The sequence below is a fragment of the Panthera onca genome, chromosome A1 (genome assembly GCF_046562875.1).
Source record: "Panthera onca isolate mPanOnc1 chromosome A1, mPanOnc1 haplotype 2, whole genome shotgun sequence".
In the NCBI taxonomy this organism is placed as follows: Eukaryota; Metazoa; Chordata; class Mammalia; order Carnivora; family Felidae; genus Panthera; species Panthera onca.
The window spans coordinates 65,824,662-65,841,919 of record NC_138339.1 but is presented as its reverse complement, the minus strand read 5'-3'; the positions used below and the strand labels follow the sequence as shown (position 1 = coordinate 65,841,919).

The window sequence follows — 17,258 nt, the reverse complement described above, 5'->3', positions numbered from 1 at the left end:
AGCCCCAGGTTGTCAGCTGAGCCTGGGGCCCGGAGCACCCTCCCCACTGCCACCCCTCCCTGAGGACCTCCCCGTGGCAGGGTGGGGGCACGCGGTACCTTGAGTGCATCGTGGGTATCATGTAGGCAGTAGACTCGGATGTTGTATTCAAGGGAGGTGCAGGCCACGGGGGCAAACAGGAGCAGCTTGAGGCGCTTGGTCGCGGCCACACTGAGGGCCTCTCCCACCAGGGCAAAGCGGCCCAGCTGCTCAGTGAAGACATAGCAGGCGCCGGCCTCCAGCTGGCAGTAGTAGAGGTGGGAGGGTGCCTCCTCACCCAGGTGCAGCACATCCTGCAGGCAGGGCCCGATGGGTCAGCTCATGGCCAACTACAACTCTGAGGAGCAGCCAGACTGGGGAGAGGGTGGCTCGAGGGCCAGATAGGAAGCCCAGGCTCCACGCTGAGCCCCGTGCTCAGGTGGGTGGGCTCAGGGCCGTTCCTGCTCACCTCCCAGCTGCCCTCACAGGACTGCTTTTTGAGGCGCAGGCTCCAGCTCTCCGGACAGGGCTCCCCACAGTGGTCCATGGCGAGGATGACAGGCCGGGTGAGCAGGACTCCAGGGGGCCCGCAGCTAACGATGGGACTCAGCAGGGTCTGGCAGCCAGCTAGGGGCAACCTCAAGTGGGGAAATATGGGTGCGGAGGGAAAAGCATCAGTGGGCTGTCTTGGGCGTTGGCTGGGGCAGGGTAGTGGCATCCCAGGTTGGTGGCCCCAGAGCTGGGTGGAGCTTATATGGGCAGTTCTTCCTTGCCCTCCCTATGGCTATGCCAGACCAAGTCTGACAGTGGGTGGGCAAGGGGCGTCATGGTAACTGAAGGCAGAGGGCAGAACCCGCCCAGCCCCAGCAGCAGGGCCCGCGCCCACACCTCACGTCCTCCGGCTTGTGCAGCGTGAGGTAGATCTCGTAGATCTTTCCTCGGGGTATGGCATCTGGGGGGATGAGGAGGCTGATCCCTGTGACAAAGTGGGAGGAGGGCTGGGGTTTACCAGGGCTGCAAAGACACCAAACACCCCACTCTGCCAGCCTCTACCAGAGCCTCCCTTTGAGAACTGACCGGTGTCAGCCTGGCCTAGGGGACAGAGGTGCCACAGGCACTGCCAGGCTGTCCAACTACCCACATAGGCATGAAACTGAGTCCTAGTGGCCCCAAGAGAGGCTGAGAGAACTCAGGTGGGACAAGCATGCTTAGTTAGCCTGGGCACAGAAAACTGTGGAACAAAATGTGTCAGGTATGATATACCTACCTGACCCATCACCCAAAAGGCACTGGGTGGGACCAGGGCACTCCCTGCTTAAAACCTTCCCTGGCTCCAGTATAAGGTCCAGCTCCCTGACCTGGCATTTAAGACCCTTCACCTATGACCCCAGTTGCCTTTCCAGCAGCTTCTTCAGCACAGCCTGTGCCATATACTTGGCCATTCTGGAGCCACTTTCCTGAGCACTCCTCTGCCTAGATGCCCTGCCCTCCTGCTCTGCTCAAGCTTTCCTCCTCTCCATCGGCCCTGGCCATCTTTGGGGATAGCCATTCTCTGCCACCATGACTTTGCTCCTCATTTGGCAGTGGCCCCTGCAGATGGGGCTGGGGCCTTTAACAGCTTGGTCCTTAGGTAGCCTTCCCTGGTTTGGGAGCCTTTGCACACACATCCTTCTGTCTGGCTGATTCACTTCCATAGCAGGGTCTTGCTGGGCAGCATCAAAAGTGCCTGCTCAGTGAGGAGTGGTTCCAGGGGAGGCACAATGGGACAGGAGCTGCAGAGTTCCTCTGGGGGATGGCAAAGGGTGGTCCTACTTCACCTTCCTGTTCTTTTAGGGCAGGGAGTCCCTACATCAGAAGGGGCTTCAGAGGCTAATGACCAGGGAAGAGAAGGAATTCTACGACTTTATCCCACCAAGTCCAAAAGCTTACATTTATGCTCCGAGTGGGTAACTCTGAGATGGGCTACTTGGAATATCACTACTTCCCAGAAACTGAAGCCCAGGAGATGGCATATTTACAGCTACTGCTCCCTTCATCAGCTCTGTGCTGCCTCCTGCTACTGGCTGCCAGTGTTGGTGGCAGTTCCAGAGATCCATATATGAATGCTCTCTGTGGCAGAGGTGTACACACTTGCACATTCAGTGAATGCTAATGTTGAGTACTTGAGGCAGTGAGGGAAAACCACGGGCCCTGCTCTCATGAGGCGTCAGCCCCGTGGGTAGAAACACAAGTGGATGGTGGTTAAGGGTGCTAGGGGAGAGCAGGGAGGAGCAGCAGCCCCCCTGCCCCAGGGGAAATGAAAGGCTGATGGTCACTGAGTGCCCACTGTGCCTATCCTTTCTAAGAGCTTGACATGGACCATCTCACCTCATCATCCTAGCAGCCCCGTGAGGAGGACATGAGGCACAGAGAGGGAGAGCTGCCAGGCCAAGACCTGAATGAGAAGTAGCAGATGAGTCAGTGAATGGGGGCAGAGGGATCTGTGTGTGCAAAGGGCAGCATGGTGTGCTTGGAGTTCTGAGAGCCCACCATGACTGCCACGTGCAGGAAAAGAGTGCATAGGAGGGTAGGGGCCACTGTAGCTGGCTGGCAGGGGACAGGACACTGTGGCTGTGTCATGTGGGCTTTGTGGGGGACACTGTGAAGCCCCCAAAGCAGTTGGAGAAGGGGAGGGACATGATTAAGTCTGGTGTCATTGGGTGAATGCTTGAGGTAGGTGTGGTGGCCTGAGCCCGAAAAGGCAGTAGGGAGGAGAGCCAGGAGGACGCAGAAACATTTGAGGAGGAAGAATGATGGAATTGGTATGTGACTGACTAAAGCTGTTGTGGAGGTGAGGGGGGACAAGTGAAAAAGACCAGGAAGTCACGGTGACCTCCAGTTTCTGGCTTGAGCCACTTGACTTTGCTGTCCCTGAGGTGGGGAAAGCCAGGAAGCAGGAAGTTCTGGGGGAGGGTGGGAGACAGTGCTGTTTTAGGCATCAGGAATCTGAGGTGCTGTGAGACATCCAGATGGAGCTGCCCAGGAGGCAGCTGGGTGTATGATTCTGTCGCCCAGGAGAAATGTGGCTGGGGCTGGAGGAGTGGGAGTGATCTGCACAGACATGGCGATTAAAGCCATGGAGTAGGCGCAACTGCTCGGTGAGAGGGTGCCAGGAGAGAGCTCTCAGGAACACCTACATTCAGGGAACAGGCACCAGGAGCAGCTGGAGAGGCGCAAGAAAATCAGGGGCATGTGGGGTCATCTCAGCTGAGGGGATAGAAAATTTCAAGGTGGGAACATCAGAGGCTGCTGTGCTTCCTCAAAAGGTCTTCAGTAGAGATTACTGAAAATCTTTAAAAAAGGATGACTATGGAAGGGGTCTGTGGATTCTCTATCAAGAGGGGTTTCCGCGAGGTGGTGGGTGGGGGATGCCATGTTCAGGTGTTTGTGGTCTGCCATCTCTCCACTAGTTTGCCAGCTCCTTGGGGCTGGCACCTGTCCTACCTCTGGGCCCAGGGTCCAACGTAGAGTCCAGCACACACAGGCTGGCTGACTATGGAAATGAATGGACAGAAGTCCTGTCCCTTAGGTAACAGAAGGGAGACACTCAGGCCATGGCCTCAGTGTCGGCCCTACTGCCAGCCACGACTGGATCCTCTCCAAAACTCTATCCCCTTTCCTTGCTGGCCTAGCTCAGCACTTGGGATGAGCCTGAGCAGCACAGGAAGAACATCAGAGCTGTCCCATCCTCCTCCAGGAGAGACACAAAGGCTAGTCGTGCCTTTTAGAGTTCCCCGGGGCACTCTGGGGTCTTTCCCACCTGTATTAGGGATCATCAGCCGTCCCCCGAGGAAGTTGAAGGTCCCGTAGGTCATGTTGCTGGTGCCGCGGGGCAGGGAGCGGAAGTAGTTCTGGGTAGAGAGGCGGGAGACGAAGTCCTCGGCCTCAGAGGTGGGTGAGCTGTGGTGCAGCGTGTGGCGCCCACCACCCAGCGGGCTGAGCAGGTGCCCATTGGCGAGCTGGAACTTGGGGCTTGGCCCGTCCTGCCGGGGACACAGACTGCCCTGGCAGGTGGTGGTGGTGGTGCTGAGGTCTGGCTGGATGGTGAGCAGGTGGGGATTGTCTGCAACGGTAAAGACAGACTCAGTGAGTGGCACTGAGGTGATCTCTTGGGCAGCTCTTGGTGTGGGGGCCTGGCAGGAGTAGGGGTGAGGGGCACCCCACCTGCTTTGCTGGGCTTGATGCTGACAGGCTGGAAGCCTGAGGTGAGTATGGACGAGTCAGCCACATCTGAGTCTAGCCCTTCCTTCTTGCGGCAATAAACAAGGATGAGGACGAGCAGCAGCAGGAGGAGGCACACAGCCACAGCAATTAGGCCCACGTAGAGGGCCACGTCCTCGGGCCCGGAAGCAGCTGCGGGAAAGAGCGTGGCCTTGGGAGGGGCAGGGTGCAGGAGGCCGGGAAGGAGAGGTCAGTGGTCTACACCCCAGGAGGATGAGGCGCTCACTCCTTGGGCATCAGCACTAGCAGGGCTGGGGATACGGGTGGCAGGGAGCACGGAGGCAGCATGTGTGCATCTCAGTCCTGCATCTGCCTGCCACCACCATGCTCTGTCACTCTGGGCAAATCACATCTCTCACTGCTCCATTCGGTCTGAGGTTGCTGCTACTGAAGGATGGAGGAGGGGAAAAGATACTTCCCTGGACAGTCCCAATGGGCTGCTGGGCTGAACGGAAGCTCCTGTGATCCCCGAAGTAGGGGATCTGCTTCTTGGGGGGGGGGGTGCGGTCTGCCAATCTGGTTCCTAGCCATGTCCCTGGGCCAGAAGCAGTGGTGCTGGGGCTCTTCTTGTCTGCCTCCCCAGGCCTGAGGCAGGGCTGGGGAGGGGGTGATTGACTGCCTGGAGGAAGCTTATATTGATTTTAGAAGGGCTTTGCATAATAGAAGAAATGTCCATCAGAAAGGAATTGACACAGATAATTAGGTTTTTAATTGAAAGAATGGGGGAGGGTGTGTTCTAGAGAAAAAAATCCAACAGAGATCTTTAATTGTTAGTTATGGCCTTGTAATTAACAGGCCTCACAAGCCTGGTGTCCCCAAAGGACTTCTGTGTGCACTTGGGGAACCATGTGGAGGTGAAGCTGCAGGAGAGGAGGGGGATCCAGGGGCATGGCGTACATGGTAAAGGTTCACACGTATGCATGTTTCATGAGAAGTGAGAGAGGTATTAGGGTGTGTTAGGGATGGGGAGTTCCCGAGGGTCCTAAACTTTGGAGAAGGGGATACAGCCTGTGGCAGGGGGGCTGATCAGGGCCAATCCTGGCAAACTCAAGAGGACTCCTGGGGCAGAGAGGACTCACTGTGCACGCAGAGGTCACTGGTACAATTTCGGGTGTCCAGGTCAGCGCCCCGGCACTCCTCGCCTCCATTGCGGGGAGCTGGGTCAGAACACTCACGACTCCGCCAGTGGGTGCAGTCGAGCCCACAGGCTGACCACTTGCTCCATGGGCTCCAGCTGCCATCGACTAGATGAGAGACAGACACGAACACAGAGGAGATGGTGCAGTTAGCCTGGGCAGCCAGCCTGGGCAGTTTGCCAGTGCGGCCCTGCTGGGCATCCAGACCTAGGTGCGATGCTGTGGTAAGGAGCACACCCTCTGATGTCCAGCTGGCCTGGATGACGCATGCTAATGACAGGAGGCACGATGATGCCGGGCCTGCTTTGCTCTATCCACACTATGGGGCCGTCCTGGCCCTGGGGCAGCAAGGGTACTTGGTCCCACGATGACCCTCTGATTCCAGGCATAGGTGGTTCTGTAGCCTCAGGCGGTGCCCTGCCCCTGCCCCACACTGTCTGTACCTGTCCTGATCGTACCTCAGCCTCTGTGACTCAGCCCCTCTGCCAAGGCCTAGCCTGGACACAGACCAAGCTCTGCTTCCGATCACACTAAACCCCATCCCAGCCTTGGACTGAGCCTGGCCTTGTGTGTGGGCGGGTGGGATGGAGCCATGGGGGGCAGGCTGGTGGGCACAATGGAGCCAGGGCACGGAGATGGCGTGGTGAGGAGCGATGCGGGAGGTGGCGGCCGCTGGTACCTGGGCACAGGGTGGCGCAGGCTGTTTTCTGGACATTCTGCCCCTCACAGAAGGCACCCCCGTTGAGAGGCGCCGGGTTGGTGCAGCTCCGGCTCCGTTTCTGCCAGCCGCGCCCACAGCTGGCGCTGCAGACGGACCACTCGGTCCACGTCGACCACCCACCGTTCACTGGCCGGACAGAGAAGGACTGGGGTCAGGGAGCGGGGGGGGCTTCCTCAGACACGCTGGCCCAGGGGCCAGGGCAGGAGGGCAGAGGGGCTGTGAGCTAGAAATGGGCGGACTGTGGCTGTGCTGGTGAAGAAGCCCTGGAGAGGAGCCCATGCTTGTGCTCACCGGCCCCCAGAGCCTGGCAGTATCCTCTCCACAGCCCCTTCTCCCAGCAGGTTCTGCAAGCACTCAGGGCAGCCAGCCCTGGCCCAGTCTTTCATGCAGGCAACTCCTGCACCCGCCCCTTCTGCCTGCTCCTAGGGTGCCTGGAACATTCTACTTCCCATACCTGGGACACAGGAGCATGGGCTGTAGTCTGTCACCTTTTCTAGACTCCCATCCTGTGCCCTCATCTCCATCTGCACGATGTCCCTGGCCCACAGGTAAGCCAAGGGATGGTCCAGCCACAGAGGACTACCACCTGTCCCACACCTCTGCCCAGGCATGCCCCTCGGCTCCCAGACAGCCACAGCAAGCCCTCTCCCTGTCCTTCCCAGTGAGGCCATGGCCTGGTCCACTGGGCCCTGGCTCCATGGGGAGCCACCAACATGTCATCACCCCATATCCCTATGCCCGGGAGCCCCTCTGCCCCACCAGCGCTGGGGCCCACCGTAGACGATGACAGCAGCCGAGGCGCTGCGGCGACGCGCTACGATGTTCTTGGCCACGCAGGTGTAGTTGGCCGTGTCGGCCAGGCGGGCCTGTCGCACCACCAGGCTGTGCTCCCTTGTGATGTACACATTGGGGTCCAGGGACGGGTCCACCAGGTCCTCGTTCCGGAGCCACTCCACCTGGGGGAGGGAGCCACGCCACTGCACTGCCCGCCCATGCTGGCCCTACCTGGAGCTAGAGCAACCCCTGGGGGCGTCAGGGCAGGCAGGACCTGAGACCTGGGAGCCCTACCCACCTGCGGAGCGGGCACCAGAGCCCCTCTCACCTCAGCCGGGGGGATGCCCTCTGGTGGGCGGCAGGGTAGCACGATGCCCTGCTCCAGGGACACCTCCTTGGCCAGCGGCTCCTGCTCAAAGTTCTTGCGCAAATCTGGGAGAAGAACAAGAGTGTCCTCCAGCCTGAGTGCCTCATGACAGCTTCGCCTGGCTGGCCCTGTACCCTGGTCCCGCAGGGGCTGTGGCACGTGGCAGGAGAAAGTGCCGAGTGACCAGGGGGAACATGGGGGTGGCTGGGCCGTGTGCAGAGGCAATTTCTCCACCCATCAAGGCAGGCCCTGAGGTTTTTCTGACCAGACTCTTCCCCCTAGTGATACCCTCTGGCCACCCCTGACCAAGGGCTAGGCTCTGGACTCACAGGCAATGCGGATGTAGGCCTTCTGACTCTTGGTGGTGCCCGAGGAGCTCCACGCCACACACTGGCACCAGTACTCCTCCAGCCCAAACACCTTTTCCACCTGCTGCCTCGAGACATTGATGCGGACCTCCATGGCGGGCAGCCCTGGGGGGCAGGAGAGGTGGGTAGCCAGGGTCCTAGTCATGCCAAGTCTCACACGGTTCTTGCTGTCCAGATGTGTGGGGTCCCTACACCACCATGGCCACTCTGCTCAGAAGGAGCAGCCTGGAGGGAACTCTGGGGGAGCCCCAGGGGGTACTCTATTTATATCTCCTGAAAGCCAGGAGCCAGTCCTTAGCTCCTCCATTCATTATACTTTTTTACCCCAGGCCTGTCTCCCTGGAGTCACAGAAATGTCTCTAAATGGGCTTCCTGTTGTTTCAGAGACAACAGCACAGAGGAGCTTTGGGCTACAGGGGCTGGCCTTCAAGGACCCAAGGCAGAAAGGGTGAGGTAGATAGGAGAGCCCTGGGGCTTTTGTGTATTAAAAAAAAAAAAAAAAAAAAAAAAAGGTGAAGAAGGATCTGGTTCACCTCCCTGGGGTTAGCAGGTAGATCCTGACATGTGATAATATAGTAACAGCTATTAACAATATAATTACAGCGATTATGTAGTATGATAATAGACCCCTGGGGCTTAGCCAGGGTTTCCCACATGCTAGCTTATTTTCTTCAATCTACTCCCTTGGTCCGCATTGCTCCCACTCCATGGATAAGGAAACAGAGGCTTAGAGAGGCAGTGACTTGCCCATCTCAAGAGAGAAACGCTGGTGAGGGTGAGGGGGCAGTCTGCAAAGGTGAAGCTGGCTAGTGATGAGTATCTGGGACCCTCTCTGCCCCAACTGGGCTGGGCTGAAGAGACCCCTCTCAAAGACAGACTCAGCCCCCCTGTCCTCTGCCACACCTGGGCGCCCCGGGGGGGGGGCCCAGATCCTCTGAGGACCCAGAAGGGATGGAATGCCTGCCGTCCTTTGGGCCCCTGGCCCTTGGCCAAAACCAGTGTCCCCAGGAGTGAAAAAAGACTGTTTCCAATTTCTCCTCCTCCTGACCCCAATTTTCCTCGGGTCATTGGCTTATCAGAAAGAGGGAGAGAGGCCGGGCAACCAACGTGTTTCCATTGTTAACAGAGAAATTCAATTAGGGCTGCATTGCAGGGAGAGCAGCAGCCCAGCTGAGCAGACAGGCCGGGAGGCTGTTTTCCCCCTTAATTTCTCTAACATGTCTTTCTCTGACCTCTGCCCACACCCCTCCTCATGAGTCTCCCCAGCTCCCACACTGGGCCCCAGATTTTTCTCACTTGCCCCTGCCCCTAGCAAGTTCTCACAGGAGACTTCTGGCCAAGGTCATCATGGCTGAGCTCCCTCTGTTCTGGGCACTGCCTGGCACCCCTTCTCTCTAAGGCGAAGGATGTGCGCATTCTCTGGGGGTAGGGTGAGGCTGAGAACTGGGGGTCCCTCATAGGGTGTATGTATAGTAGAAGGACCCTGGGCTCCAGCTACCTGTCAAGCATACTGGAGTCTTGGGGCATCTGAGAAGGAGCTGTGCATACACTTGGGGGTGGAGACAGGGCCCTCCTGCTCTAAGCTTCGGGGGTTAATGGTGAGAGACTTCCAGAACATTCTGAACTGGGTACATTTCCTGAGTGGACAGGTCTATGGATGGATGGACTGTTCCATCCCCCATGGTGGTGGTGGGAGCTCAGGAAACTCAGTCTGGGGAGAACGGCACTAAATTTAAGCACTCCTATTTCTTTCTCCCCATCTCCTCCCCTCTCTGTCCTGCCACTGCCACCCCCTCATCTCCTTCCTGCTGCCATGAAGGAGGGCCAAGTTTGTCCACGATGTCCCAGATCCAGGCAGTGGCCTCAAGCACCACATGCTCCAGGAAGCTGGTGGACCTAGGGGGAGATCCAGACCCAGACCCTGTCCTGCTGGTCCTGGATGTGAAGACAGTGCCTTCCTCCCTGCAGGTCACCAAGCAGATGCCAGGAGAGAAAGGATGCATGGTCCCTGCTGGCCCCAGAGTGTGTGGGGTGTGAGTGGGTGTGTGAATGCTGTGGGCACATGGGGAGGCCCCAGTGTGGGTGTGCTGAGTATTTTTGGGAGGTGGAGGGTTAGCAGGGTGGGGTTGGGGCTCTGAGGCCAAGTTTGGGCTTAGGTTCTCATGTTCTCGCCAATCTGCTTCTAATAACCAGCTTGTTTAACGCACAATGCTTGGCTTCACAGATCTGGGGCTTTTATAGCATCAGCAGGTTTGGGTTTGAGGGTTTTCAGGCTTGGTCTCTCCTCCTGGCTTTCTGGATGGGAACTGGGGACAAGTCAGGGGAAGACAGGGGTGCTGTCTCCTGAGGTGTCCACCCAGCTACCCACACAGGAATGGGTGGGGCTAAGGATCTGTGCTGACCTATGACTCTACCATACCTGCCTGACCACAGAACATTCCTGGGGCAGGGTCTTTGGTCTCAGTGTCTGCATGACACCACTGCCCACTGCAGTGACATCTGTTTGTGAGCTTATCTCTTCTCAAAGCACTCAATCACTTTGGGTTGAAAAATCAACAAGATCAATACAAATTTGGATATGCTGGCCATGGGAGGCTTGAGTATGGATGCTCAGGGCAGGAGAGGGCCCCAGTGATTATGGGCGAATATGTCCCCATGAGCTCTGCTCTCTGCCTGGTTTGAAGGGAGCAAGACCAGAGCAGACTCCTGGGGACTCTGGGGTGGAGGCTCTTGGCATGTGTGACCCAGCCTATGACTGCTATGCAGGCATTAACCTGGGTCTCAGCCAAGCCATGGATTCCAGAATTCCTGATGGTAGGAGACAAGGAGGGGTGTGTGGGGACACCTGGAAGAAGAGGCTGGGAGCAGCAGGAGGCTGGCCTAGAGCCTTCTAAGGAGTTCTAGACAGGCCCTGAACGATGCAGGAAGGCAGGTCTCCGACTGTAGCTTCCTCCTCCTCCTCACCTGTCCTTTCTCTGGGGGATCTGCCACAGCAGTGGGAGGACTCAAAATGGTGCTGGGCCCTGGGTGTGGAGTAGGGAGAGAGGAAAGGCCTGGAGCCGGGCTCATACAGGGTGCATGAGATCTCATGGCTTTCCCCACCAACCTACCAGCCCCCCTACCCCATTTTACAGATGAGGAAACTGAGGCCCAGTGAGGGGAGGCAGACACTGCCACCAGGTCCTAAAGCTGCAGGGCCAGGGAGGTTTCTGGTACCTCTGCTGGGGTCTGAAGGTGGGGGATCATCTTGGGGGCTAACCTAGGCCTGGCACAGTGCAGGTCCTCAGTTAACCTCTGAGGACTGCAAGAAAAACAGCTGCAGGCAGCAGCTGTGTGGAGGCCAGGGCACTGCAGAGCTCAAGGGCCTGGGCAGGAATCATTGACTGGGGAGCTGATGCTTGGTGGGAAGGAGACCAGCCCCTGCTGAGTCTTGTAGGGGAAAGTTGGGTGTGGCTTCTAGGGACCAGAATGCTTGGTTGGAGCCCTTTTGGGGCCCTGGATGAGTCAGAGCCATCTGTAACATGACAGGTTGGTTCTGAGGACTAAATCACCCTCTGCCAAAACTCAGGGCTCATTTGCTCACATCCCCATTATTGTGAGAGCTTCCAAGTTCTCCTAGGCAGGGCCCCTTCCTTTAGTCTCCCTCTTCCCAGCACCAACTTTCCACAGAGTTCTAGTGCGGTCACAACCCTATGTTCTGCTGCCTGCCCCCCAGGCCCACTCTTTCTGCCCATACCGGGGTCTCCGCAGGCCAGCTACCATTCCTGCATTTGCACCTTCTGGTCCTTTGACCTCGGAAATGCTTGTTCCAGGAGGTTTTAAGATTCATGCTTAGAAAGTATCCTCTGGAATCTTCTCTGGAATACCCAGACCCTCCTGCCTGGTGGCATGGACCACCCCTCTAGGTCTGGGGTCTCTTGCCTGCCTTGACATCTGTGTGAGTTGTCCTGGGCATGGCCTGCCTGTCTTCATCTGCACTGCTGCTCTGGCCTCACTCTGGTGGCTGTACCCCCGCAGGATGCGTGCTATGTCTCGGGACTCAACCTGAGGGGCTCCTCATGTGTGGGGGCTTCACAAAGTGCCAAGGTGAAGGAAGAGGAAATGGACTTATTTGGGGTCTAAACAGTGAGGAGGAGGAGAGGCTATAGTCAGCTCCACTAGGCCTGCTCTTGGAGAGTGCTGGACCCCAAACAAAGGCTCTCTGCCCAATCCCCACTGGCTGCCTGCTGCCTTAAGGCAGGGAATGGGGTGTCCCACAGAAAGGGCACTTCTTGAGTCTGCCCTCTGTCTCTGGAACCCCTCCCTCCATGTCTCAGCTCAGTCTCACTGGTTCCCTCTCCTTAGCGTCTCTGCATCTGCCCCTTCCATCAGCACCCCCACCCCCATGGGCCCCAAGTGTCACTCATAGCTCTGGCCACCTCACTTGGCATTCTGAAATCCCACAGGACTGTGACCTCACTCCAGAGCCCGAGATGTGAGTCTCCCAGATGGTACCACTGTTACCTATGCACCCTCCCTCCTGACCCTGACCAGTATGCCCACCTCTCTGACCCAAAGCCTTTGCTCCTGCTGAGCCCCTTTCCTGGAATGCTGTTCCCCTGTTCTTTCCCTGACCAGCTCTCATAACCCTTTTGTTTCCATGTCACCTCCCCTGAGAACCCTCAGTCATGCTTTCCTCTTGCTGCCATAGCCCCCAGAACTCAATGAGAGGTCCCCATGCTGCCCACCTCTCTGCAGGGGCTGGGGCTCTCTGTAGGTGGTGGCTGTGTCCCCAGCATGAAAGTGGGGGCTCAGGGAATGTGTGAAGAATGAATGGGGGCACAGAGATCAGAGTGTCACGTCCTCATTATCTGGGACCTACTCCCTCCAAACTCTCTTTGCTGGCACTTCTCGCCAGGCTGCCCGTGGCCCAGACCAGGCTCAGATGCAGTGGTGGGCATTTGCCTCTCCAACCATAGCCTCCTGGGGCATTTGTAGGGGGCTTTCCTTTTACTCACTAACCCACTTCCCAGGTGGTGAGTTCTGGTGAGGGTGGGGTCTCCTGGAGAAGGCCTCGGTGTATATATAGGGGGTGTGAGGTATGGGAATCCTGCCTCTTCTGGGGGCTTGGGGTGGTGGCCAGAGTTGGTTATATCCTGTCCTCCTGCTCACAGGTGTGCAGCCAGGGGTAACTGCAAGCCCCATTCTGGGCCTCCATTTTTTCCCAGGCTGAGACTCGCTTCCCCGTTAACTGGCCCTGCCTGGCCCCCCAGCCTGGCCTCACCACTGCTGTCGTCCGTGCTGCGCTCTATCACATGGTCCACCTGGCGTACCCACTCCCCGTTGCACTTGAAGAAGATCTGCGTGGCAGGCATGGCCTTGCACACCAGCAGCACCGGCTTGTTCTTGACGATGTATACATCCTCAGGCTCCACCAGGAAGTGAGGAAGCAGGTCTGGGTTGGCGCCGGGTACTGGGTTGGCCACCGTGGCACTCTGTTGGGCACCTGCAGCAGGGGCAAAGAGGGAAGGTAAGCTGGGCCAGCCTTTCAGGGCCCTTGGGGGCTACGTGCCCATATAGGTGCTGAGGCTGAGCCATGGGAAGGCAGCGGGTGTGGCTGATGGGAGGAGAGTGAGGCCAGGCTGCCACTTCCAGCCCAGCAATCTGGGCTGCCGAATGCTCCCCTGAGCCTCAGTGTCCCCTCTGTAAAATGGGGGAAGCCCACCCACTTCTGAAGACTATAGAGAGATGAAATGAGACAAGGGCAGAAGTCCCAGCCCTTAGGATGCCCTCCACACAGAGCAGCAGTTAGGGCTCATTATTACTCTGGTAGAAGTTCAGGGATCTGGTGAGGCAGTCCACCACCCTCGGAGGTCCAGAGAAAGCCAGAGGGATGGAGAGGACCCTGGCAGAGCAGGTGGGCAGCCCGGGGTGGGGGAGGGCAGGGTCCCTTCCTCTCTGCCCCGGCTGCCTCCAGGGCCACTTCTGGGCTCATCTCCATTCTGGTAAGTAGGAGGCGCTCAGAAAATAGCATGTGAATGAAGGAGGGGAGGGGGCAGCTATGAGGGGAGACATGGCGAGGGGGCTGGTGCTGGTGCTGGTGCTGGTGGCAGTGCGACAGGAGAGGCCCCAGGGTGGGGGGAGAGCCTGGACTGCTGGCTGGGCCCAGGCAGGGTGGGAGCCAGGAGAGTGTGTCTGGGAGCCTGAGGGACCTAGGCCATGTCCCACCCCTTCAAGGAGACCTGAATCTGGGCTTCCTTCTAATTTTAACTGAAAACCACAACCATCCCACAAGTCATTTGTTGCTAATTACACAGGTAATTGGCTCTGAGGCTTTGGTGGAGGTAACCTCCCCACCCCTCCCCCTGCCCTCTGCCAGGCAGTCTGACAGTCTGTTGGGCCAGCAGGACCCTGGGAGGGTGGAGAAGGGTGAATTGGGAGGCAGTGGGAGGATGGAGTGGGGGCGCCCTCTGCCTCCAGCCAGGTGCCCGCCAAATAGGCCCTCAACAGCCTGGTTTCCCTCAGGGGCTACTATGATTTCCCCCACAAGCCACCCTGACAACCAACAGTGGCCTCTGGCCATAAAGAAGGAAGAACATGGGCTTCAGAGACCAGCTCTGCTCCTTGCTAGAGGTGACCTTGGGTGAGATAGCCGTTTTGTCATCTGTGACACTGAGGTCCTGTCTGCCCCTCGGGAGAGTCTGGAAGGGCCTCATGTGGTCTACCTCTTGAGTTCTCTACTGTCCAGTCTACCCTTTTGGAGAGCACTCCAAAACCCACAAAGGGCTTCTAACACAAGGAGGCCTGGCTCCTTGGGCCTTGATCCTTCTCTGCCCAGAGGGCATCCAGTGCCCTTTCTCTGCTGTTTAGCACAAGGTCCCTCTCTTTCCAAGGTGGGAGTCGGCCCTCCACCCCAAGATTGATTTTGGGGAGGGGATCTGCACTTGGTCCTGTAGGTGTCCTGGGCCAGCTCAGGTGAGCTGGGAACGGGAATGCCCATTGAGAGGCTGAAGCCTGGTGTGACTTCTTCAGGCATGCCAGCCCACTCTCAGCCTGTCTCCCTGCCTGCCAGATGGGTCACGCCATTCCTAGGCTGTTGTGAGAATGAAATGAGAAAAGGCACTCATAGCAATGTCTTCGTGGTTGAGGGCTGATGAGGAAACTGAGGCACAGAGCCACAGATGCCTTGCCCTCAGGATGGGGGAGGGCATTGCTGGCTCAGCAAGACAGCATCTGCCGCAGGGCCATCATCTGCCACCTCCCCCTCAAGACCATGGCCTCTCCTCAGCTTATCTCTTCCTGTTGTGAACTCTTTTTGGAAGCCGCCCTTGCACTTCCCTGTACAAGCTCCAAGATGAAGGCCGACCTGCCTCGGAACCACATTTGCAGCGAGGAAAACAAAGCTCACCTTTCCCCATCTTGCCCCATCCTGCAACACCTCCTCGGGGCTCTGCCAGTGCCCTCTGGAGGTCTATTTGAGGTTGAGGAACGTGGGGGGGTGGAGGGGAGGAGCCATCTAGACATCTTACAGATGGGGAATCTGAGGTCCCAGGGGAAAGTCACTCACTTCAGACCCCCAGGCTCGGGCCCTGGATTCACAAAATGTCCAGTGGCCACCTCATGACTCTTCTGTTGTTACACTTGCTCTTCACTATTACCCAGCCAAGGGCAGGACTGAGTCAGGCTCAGGCCTCCTAAGATTAGGACTCTGAAGGAGAGCATGGGCTCCTGAGTATGGGCCTGAATGGGGAGCTGGTAGGCCCAGTGACGTCTCTAGACACAGTATCTCCACAGACCCAGGGCTGCACAGAGGATGGCCAAGCTTGACCTCTGAGTGGGGCCCACAGGGGGCTGGTCCAGCAGGGAATGGGAGCCCCCAGTGGCAGGCTCAGGGCTTCCCTGTGCATCACCTCCCAGCGGCTCAAAGCAATGGTCTGCAATGGCCCGTGCCCGCCTACTGGCTCGGGTCTGGGTGGGCAGGGGTCCCGGCCAGGGATATGGGCAGTGAGTGGCCCTCAAGCCTCCCTATTGATCGCGGCACCAAGCACTGCTCACGTCAGCTGCCCGCTGAACCCAGCACAATCCCTCATGTCTGCATTTAACTGCTAATGAAAAATAAATGTACTGTGACCAATAAGGGACATAGCTCACTTCTCCAGGGCCTCCGTCACGCCACGCTGGTGCGGCCTCCCCTCCTCACCCTGAGGGGAGGCATTTACTAGATGGACCCAGGGGGCACCCTCCAGGCTGCAGCTATGCCCTCTATCAAGGACACTCTTAAAGCCATAGGTAGGGGTAAATTCAGGCCCCATTGGATGTCCTCTTGGAGCTACTAGATGTTTCCTAGGTGGCCAGAGCTGGCCTCCCCTCCTCTGGCCCTGAAGCTCACCATGTGCCCTCCACCCTGTGGTCAACACCTGTGATCTACCTGACCCCTCACTGTCCCAGTTAGGCCTCTTGCCTGAACTAAGGCAGCGCATGAGCCTTGGGTCCCTCCCGCTCCATGTCACAGGCCACTAGAGTAAGCAACTTTCTCCTTCACCTGAATCCTGTACTTGTCTAAGAAAAATAACATCAAGCAGTGCACGCTCAGGCCCAAATGATCTATGACCTTTTCCACAGGGCACAAGCTCTCTAGTTTGCCCCAGTCCCCCCCACTCCCTATTGCTCTAGCCCAGGCCTGCCTCTTCTAGTTTCTATTGTGTGCCTGGCTCCCACAGCTGTTTCAGGATGAGGCCAAATGCTTTTGGTTGACATCCCTGAGTCTTCTGGCACAGACAACTCACCAGCCTTCCTGTGCAGAGACACCTATTGATCCCTCCTAGGCACCTCCCTCACCACCTCCAGGTCTCGGCCCATAGTCTTCTCTGTCTCAAACACCCCTCCTCCCTCCTTTGCCAGCACTTTCCTACCTTCTCCTCAGGGCCCAGCTCCGTTGTCGCTTCCTCTGGAAAGAGGGGTTCCCACCTCACTCTCCCAGGAAACCACAATATCATTTTGCCCTCTCTGCATCTATGGCCTGTCCTCACTGGTACTGTAACTCTTACCGCAAGAGAAACATGTGGGTGGCTAAGGCCTTTGTCTTTAGCCAGCCTATCCATCCCTGATCCCTGCCTCTCAGCTCAAGGCGCCTAGTGCAGGCATTAGCAACTAGGGACTCAGAGTGGGTGCCTTTGGCTGCTTCCTTTGGGGCTGTTGAAGCAATAAGCATGGATGAATGGCTCTGCCAGGATGGACACACAGGGGCTGCAGGAGGGCTGGCAGGTGCACGTCCCACTGACTATATGGCCCTGGCATACCCTGAACCCAAACCTTCAATTCTGCAGAGGCTCTGTTTACCGTGCCCCAGCCAAGGACCTCTTACTTGCAGAGGACATGACCCAGCTGCCCTACTGGAATCCAGTTAGAAAACCTCTTTCAGGGGTGCCTGGGTGGCTCAGTTAAGTGGCTGACTCTTGATTTTGGCCCATGTCATGATCTCATGATCTGTGAGACTGAGCCCCTCGTTGGGCTCAGTGTGGAGTGTGGAGCCTGTGTGGGTGTTTTCTCTCTCCCTCTCTCTCTGCCCCTCCCCCACTCATTCTCTCTCCCTCCCTCTCTCTCAAAATAAATGAATAAACTTAAAAAAAAAAAAC

At 57.6% G+C, this 17,258-nt stretch overlaps 1 protein-coding gene across 3 annotated transcripts in view; it reads right to left on the bottom strand.

Moving 5' to 3' along the window:
* Positions 1 to 17,258, bottom strand: part of UNC5A (unc-5 netrin receptor A) — a 62,060-nt gene that overhangs the window by 2,692 nt on the left and 42,110 nt on the right. Inside the window, exons 2-12 of one of the 3 annotated variants that reach the window (XM_060635116.3) lie at positions 12,908 to 13,129; positions 7,606 to 7,749; positions 7,238 to 7,341; positions 6,911 to 7,091; positions 6,094 to 6,261; positions 5,358 to 5,522; positions 4,222 to 4,410; positions 3,818 to 4,120; positions 907 to 994; positions 488 to 656; positions 99 to 332 (exon numbers count right to left, since the gene is read on the bottom strand). In XM_060635116.3, coding sequence (XP_060491099.1) covers positions 99 to 332; positions 488 to 656; positions 907 to 994; positions 3,818 to 4,120; positions 4,222 to 4,410; positions 5,358 to 5,522; positions 6,094 to 6,261; positions 6,911 to 7,091; positions 7,238 to 7,341; positions 7,606 to 7,749; positions 12,908 to 13,129 — 1,967 coding nt within the window. The remainder of the gene's footprint in view (positions 1 to 98; positions 333 to 487; positions 657 to 906; positions 995 to 3,817; positions 4,121 to 4,221; positions 4,411 to 5,357; positions 5,523 to 6,093; positions 6,262 to 6,910; positions 7,092 to 7,237; positions 7,342 to 7,605; positions 7,750 to 12,907; positions 13,130 to 17,258) is intronic. The other 2 variants (XM_060635117.3, XM_060635118.3) reach the window with 2 other exon arrangements.